General features: G+C 45.9%; 1 protein-coding gene across 1 annotated transcript in view; it reads right to left on the reverse strand.

Annotated features, from left to right (window-relative positions):
- Positions 1-6267: 6267 nt before the first annotated feature.
- Positions 6268-7500, reverse strand: part of LOC134444048 (signal-induced proliferation-associated 1-like protein 1) — a 6025-nt gene continuing 4792 nt past the window's right edge. Inside the window, exon 4 of the mRNA XM_063193522.1 lies at positions 6268-6933. Coding sequence (XP_063049592.1) covers positions 6790-6933 — 144 coding nt within the window. The 3' untranslated portion in view covers positions 6268-6789. The remainder of the gene's footprint in view (positions 6934-7500) is intronic.

Below are 7500 nucleotides of genomic sequence, written 5' to 3' on the forward strand. Positions count from 1 at the left end.
CTCCATTGACACCCATTCATTTTGCACTTAGGTAGTCTGAGGGTTAGCCAGTTGTGGCTAGTAGCTAGTTCCGTGAGTGAACACCCCCTGATTGTACTGCGTCAAGAGGACGAATGGTGAGGACTACAAGTGAGAAGTAAAAGTGAAGGGCGCCCCTTAGTGGCCAACTGAACAAAGTTCATGTGTAGTGCTGATGAAGAACTAGTGTTGTATGCCGGTCGTTACTCGAGCTCATGCACTGTACTGGCCATCTCTGGGAGACTAGTCCTGGGATGATGATGATGATGGGATGTTTCTCATGGAGTGCGTTGCAATATGCGACCTTGCCTCCTCCACTAGTGCTTGTCTCCTCGCCCCACCTCCTGGCCCCTCCTCCGTGGAGAAAACAATAAAGTTTCCCAGCTGTCAGCCTTGCCACAACAACTTTTTGGGGATTGTTTTTCATTCACCATCCCAATTGCAAATGGGCTTACAATTGAGCTTTTGCAAGATATTGAAATATAATGCTGTTGTCAGCTGATGTCATCATGACATATTACTTCCGAGGAGGTGCGAGGAGACAAGCACAAGTGGAGGAGGCAAGGTTGCATATTGGAAGACACCCATGTCCATTCTCTATCCCTCATGACAGAAGCTCTTTCCCATCAAGAAGATGCTTCAAGAAACGCATAAAGTAGCCAATGTACACTCACACTCACACACACTAGTGTCATATGGTGGTCGTCACTCACTCACTCCAGCTGATTCAGGGCTCCGTTTCTTGATTCTTGTCGTTGCTAACCGTCTTAAGACCGTCTCACCGTTCCCTTGGATTTAGTGGTGAGCGTCGCTGTCCAGAGAGAGTTGAGTCGCTCTTACGAAGGACTTTGCTAACGACGATAGCAAAGGCGCTTTCGAGAAACGGACCCCAGGGCTGCTGACAGCTTTAGGCCGGGCCCGGGACAAAGTCATCTGAAAAGGCCCTCCACCTAATACATACAGTGCAATGATGAGAACCCAATTCTGGGCCCCCCATCTCTCTCTCTCCCTGGGCCCGGGACAACATACCCCTTTGTCACCCCGTCAGCTTCCCTAGCCATGCTGCTGTAACGTAGGCTAACTAGCACAGGGTTGGCGTGGAACGTTAGTAAACCTCCCTCCGATAGCCTCATACAGTCTCGTGCCGTTGGGCCGAGAGACTAGTCTCTTGGCCCAGCGGTATCGTACTGTGTCTCCCATTGCCGAACCATTGTAGTTGACGAGGATGCAGGTTCGATCCCCGAGGGGGGTGAACAGGTGCAAGATGACCTCCGTCACAGTGGTGCCGCTGACCCGGATGGGAGTGAGGTTTAAGGGGGAGAGTGTAACGGAGGCTAACTAACACAGGGTTGGTGTGGAACGTTGGTAAACCTCCCTCCGATAGCCTCATACAGTCTCACAACACACACACACAGAGGCTGGGGAGGCAGAGTAAGGAAAAATGAGTTTTAATGGAACACCTGCAGTCAGGACACACACACACACACACACACACACACACACTCACTCACTCACTCACACACACACACGCACGAATGCCACAGGATGGCAGGCCACAGGTACATTGTAGAGTTTGTGTAGTTCAGTAGCCACGTCTTACAATGGGTTTCAATGGGAGAACAGACTACAAATGGCTACCTGAAGAGGACTTCTTTTGTAGTTCAGTAGCCACATCTTACAATGGGTTTCAATGGGAGAAAAGACTACAGGTACAGTACTCAGGGTGGCTAATAACAAGAGTGTAAAAGTTTGAATAAAAAACAAAATTAAACAAAACAACACAAAACAAAATGAAAATAAATGGTTAGTTAATCAAATCATCGAAGGCGTCTGACCTACGCGTCTTAATGGCATTAGAATAATATCTGCTTTATATATATATATATATTTGTATATTTATATTTAAATTTATATACTCTTCTTCTTACTTATTTTTCCACATACAATATAATTTTCTTACCCATGTGATGACCAGGCATTGTGATCATTTTATTAGAAGTGAAAATGCACACAACAAAATTGCATTTATGCCTCACCCGTGCAAGGGGGCAGCCCCCAATGACGCTCCAAGGGAGCAGTGCGGCGGGACGGTACCATGCCCAGGGTACCTCAGTCACGGAGGAGGAAGGGGGACAGCACTGGCGGGTCGGGAGTCGAACCGGCAACCTTTGGGCTACAAGTCTGACGTCCTAACCACTTACCCACGACTGCCCAGAAACTGAATGTCTTTAATCAACACACTGCACTGGCCATGGTCTCCACATGGACTTAGAGGAACATAGAGGAATACCTACCTATGTCTTCGAAGTGTGTGTGTGTGTGTGTGTGTGTGTGTGTGTGTTATGCGTGTTGTTTGTAGAGGGTGCGTGTGTGTGTGTTGTGTGTGTGTGTGTGTGTGTTATGTGTGTTGTTTGTAGAGGGTGTGTGTGTGTTTGTGCGTGCGTGTGTGTGTGTGTGTTGGTGTGTTTGTAAAGTGTGTGTGTGTGTGTGTGCAGCTACATCATGAAGTCTTCCAGTTATTTCCTCTGAAGGGGTGAGCAGAGCAGAAGAGCCCTGTGTGTGTGTGTGTGTGTGTGTGTGTGTGTGTGTGTGTGTGTGTGTGTGTGTGGCTACATCTTGAAGTCGTCACTTCACCCAAAGTCACTCTCTAAGTTGAGTGTGTGTGTGTGTGTGTGTGTGTGGGGGGGGGTGGGGTGGGGGGAGGGGGGGTGATTGAAGCCTGACTAGACAGCTGATTGTCTCTTCTGATTAGAACACACAAACACACACACACACACACACAGGACTGATGAGGGTGAAAGAGGTGTGTGTGTGTGTGCATGCATACGTGTGTGTGTGTGTTCGAAGTGTGCAAGTGTTTCTACAATGACTATAAAAAATTGTGTGGGTGTCTGTAAGTGTGGATTTGTGTGTGTGTGTGTGTGTGTGTCAGGGCTTAACACTAACACACGCCAGGTAGCCAAATGCGGGTGAAAGTCGGCGTTGGCTAGTAGATACCGAAGGTTCACTAGCCATTCTGGCGGGTCCGTCACTATTCTAAATGATGAGGCACCGCATTTTGTAGTTTTTTCCCTCGGACCGTCTTTTCTACAAACGCAATGCAATGCGTTTTCGCGAGCCTACAATACCCATGAAGCACCTGTGTCACGTGTCACCTGTGTCTCACGCGCGAGAGGAATCTGATAGAGCTAGTCTTGTGCGGCAGCGAGCTACCGGTCCGGCACATCAGCGCACGTTTTGGAAATGTCACTGAAAACCTTCACGTGAAAATAAAGTAGTGAAGTTCATCTCAACTGACCTGTTTTGGGATCTGTCATTAGTACAATGCATAGTAGTAGTGGACATTAAAATGACCAAGGCGAGAGGAGAACACCTCAGTCTTGTGAAAGTCTTGGGACTAATCAGCGCAGCGATAAGACAAGGACACATGCGGCATTAATAATGTTCGGTTTAAATCATTTTCTGATTTGCCTGTATGTCTTCATACCTTAATATTCCTCCATGTTTCTTGTGCCATTGTTCCCGACTGTCAAACAGGGCTTAAACAACGCGCAGTAGTAGCCTTCCAGACCGCACAAAATCATGTCCCATGTCCCTTCGCATGTGCCCATCTTGCCTTGCGTCCGTTTATGTTTTAAACAACTCAATATTAAACGGAATGAAAGGAAGTCGTAACTCCTTCTGTAGTTACCGGCCGCATATGTGTGTGCCTTCTAGTGGATAGCCTATTTTTATGAGAAAATATTCCAGAAGAGGTGTTATTCCACATGCATGACCGAGGACATGCGAAGCTTGGCAATGACTTTGCACTATCTACTTTGCGCATCGAAAGTGCCCTTCAGATCAAAGACGGAAATATTTTGCTCTCATGTAGCTTACATTTGTGCCCTTCCACAACACTGTGCTTGGTGTTTCTGCACGGCTATGCCATTCCTCAGATAAATTAATCTGTTCTAGTTAATCTATTTATTAGGCCCTATATTATATTATATTATATTATATTATATTATATTATATTATATTATATTATATTATATTATATTATATTATATGATATGATATTATATTATGCTATATTATCCTACATTACATTATTACAGCCTATTATATAATTCATTAAAGCTGCTATGATGGTGAAGAAAATTATGGCTAGTGAAAAGGCCCAATGGCTAGTGAGTCAGGAAAACCACTAGCCAAAATGGCTGGTAAGCGAAAAAGTTAGTGTAAAGCACTGGTGTGTGTGTGTGTGTGTGTGTGTGTCTGTATACATATTTTTGTGTGTGTGTGTGTGTGCGTGCGTGCCTGTGCGTGTGTGTGTGCAGGGCATCATCCAGTCACATGTTACAGCATGCATGATTGCATCATCACGAGGATCAGAGAGGGACCGCATGCACTTCAATAGCACCCCCCCTCCCTCACATGTACCCCCCACCCAACCCCACCCCAAAATGTCCCCAACACCCCTCACCCAAAATGTCCCCAACACCCCTCTCCATGGGTGCATCCCAATATGTGACCTTGCCTCCTCCACTTGCCTCCTCCACTTGCTTCTCGTCATGATGACATCACTGACAACAGCATTATATTTCAATATCTTGCAAAAGCTCAATTGTAAAGTCTTTTTCTCATCTGCAATTGGGATGGTGAATGAAAAACAGTCCCTCAAAAGTTGTTGTGGCGAGGCTGACAGCTGGGAAACTTTATCGTTTTCTCCACGGAGGAGGGGCCAGGAGGCGGGATGAGGAGACAAGCACAAGTGGAGGAGGCAAGGACACATATTGGGATGCACCCCATATGTCACCACCTGAATTAGGGCTGTAACGATATTGTATCGAACTGGGAAATCGCGATACACAGAGTCACGATACTGTATCGCGATACAAGGAGGCGGAATCGTGATATGCAGTTTCAAAGTTCTGTTGCGCTTCAGTCCAAGAAAACAACCACATGATGTGATGTGATGTGATGCTTCCAAGTTTCAAATCATTTCAATTATTATTTTAAAACGTTTTAAATTACTAGTAGCCACTTCTAACCTATTCTATTGATAAAAAAATCATGTTTTTTATTTATAGTTTCATTTTATAATGCTGACAAATGTGACAAAAGGAAATTAGTTAATTTAAAAACATACATTTAAAAAATAATAGGGTGCATTGAACCATAGGTCAAAGATTGTGATACGAACTGAATTGTGTGTATCGTTACAGCCCTAACATCACCTCACTGCCCCCCCCCATTCCCCTCATCCACAATCCCCCCCCACCCCCCCCAAAAAAAAAACCACCCACCCCCTTTGAGACCACTTGTCCATTCATTACCACAACTGATCCAGTTCATATTGGGTTCTAGAATTGACTCAGTTCATATTGGGTTCTGGAATTGACCCAGTTCATATTTGCGTACCACAGTTGACTCAGTTCATATTGGGGTTCCAGGATTCAGTTGTTTTGCACCAGAAAAAGCGAATCAGTTCTCGACTCGACGGTTTGAGTTCGGTTCGAGTGACTCTCTCCATCCCCATCCGGTACCAGAACACCTCCTGCAGATCAGTTCACGTCCAGAACTACTGACTCCTTTCATCCTGGATCAGTCAAGTCCTGAAAACGATTCAGGTCATACTGACTCAAGTCCTGAAAACGATTTGGTTCATGTGACCCGAGTCCCCAAAGTGATTCAGTTCATATTGACTCAAGTCCCCAAAATGATTCGGTTTTGGGGGAGACTAGTCCCCAAAATGATTCAGTTCATATTGACTCAAGTGATTCGGTTCATCCTTACTTGACTCCCAAAAGTGATTCGGTTCATCCTGACTCGATTCCCCAGAGTGATTCGGTTCATTTTGACTTAAATCCCCAAATGTGTGGGGTGAGTTCGCACCATGTGACTCTGGTCGTCCAATCAGCTGGAGTGAGTTCGCAGCATGTGACTCTGGTCGTCCAATCAGCTGGAGTCTGTTCCCACCATGTGACTCCAATCATCCAATCAGTGAGTGAGTAAGTGAGTCACGTGACGTCTGTGCAGTTTGATCCAGACTGATGAGGAGGACATGGCAGAGGAGAATCAGGTCTGTGACTCGGTCAGTACTGTGAAACTGTGTGTGTGTGTGTGTGTGTGTGTGTGTGTGTGTGTGTGTGTGTGTGTGTGTGTGTGTGTGTGTGTGTGTGTGTGTGTGCATGTGTGTGGAACCTGGTGTGTGTATGTATGTGTGTGTGTGCATGTGTGTGTGTGTGCGTGTGTGTGTGCGTGTGTGTGTGTGTGTGTGTGTGTGTGTGTGGTCTGTGCAACTGGGACTCTGGATGTCTGTGTCTAGTGACTACTGACTGACCTGAGTAACTCTGAGCAGCGTGTCTGTGTGTGTGTAACCTGGTGTGTGTGTGTGTAACCTGGTGTGTGTGTGTGTATGTGTGAACGTGCCTGTGTGTTTGTGTATATGTGTATTTGTGTGTGTATGTGTGTGTGTCCGTGTGTGTGACTGATATCACGTCTGACAGTGGTTGGTCTTGAGTGGCATTGACAGCTTATATATGTGACTTGCATCCCTGTGTGTGTGTGTGTGTATACCCATGTATGTGTGTGTGTGTGTGTTTGTGTGTATGTGTATAGTATACGTGTGTGTGTGAGTGGCATTGACAGCTTATTTATGTGACCTGCATCCCTGTGTATGTCTGTGTGACCTGCATCCCTGTGTATGTCTGTGTGTGTGTTTATACGTCTGTATGTGTGTATGTGTGACACTGTGTGTGTGTGTGTGTGTGTGTGTGTCCGTCCTCAGTTCATGTCGATGGTGTTAAAGACCCACTCCGTAAATTTCTGTAGTTTTGCGTTGGCGTCCAGAGAGGCCTGTTGCAGCCGCTGGTTGTCATGGCGAAGAGACGCGATCTGATGCTGCAGACACACCTTGGCATCCCTCTCCTGAAAACACACGCACACGCACACACACACGCACACGCACACGCACACGCACACGCACACGCACACACACACACACACACACATTAGGGTGCTGCAGTACAGAGACGCGATCTCCTGAAAAGCAAGAACCAAATCTTACAGAGCGGCTCGCGATATAGCGAAACTCACAATAATCATTATTATTATTATTAGTAGTAGTAGTAGGTAGTAGGGCTGGTAAAATAATATTCGAAGTTCGAATATTATTCGAATATGGGAAAAATATGTATATTTGAACGTAAAAATGAATATTCGAATAGTTTACAAAATATTGCGCAGGGCAGCGCGCGCATTGATTCTCCTCCGTTAAGTGTCCATGGTGCATCCCTTACTGGCCTGTGTCTCTGCTGCAGTCACATGTCACAACAAGAGGGTTGCAAGGACTGCAAGTTGCTTTGTGTATAGAGAGTAGGTTTGTGCAGATTGTTTTGACATTTGAGTTCTTATTGCTGTTGGAACCACATTGTAAGAAGTTGTCGTCTTTCGTGACTGACTTAGCTCTACACCCCCACCCCAAACTATGCACGG

Source organism: Engraulis encrasicolus, unplaced genomic scaffold (assembly GCF_034702125.1).
Source record: "Engraulis encrasicolus isolate BLACKSEA-1 unplaced genomic scaffold, IST_EnEncr_1.0 scaffold_43_np1212, whole genome shotgun sequence".
NCBI lineage: Eukaryota > Metazoa > Chordata > Actinopteri > Clupeiformes > Engraulidae > Engraulis > Engraulis encrasicolus.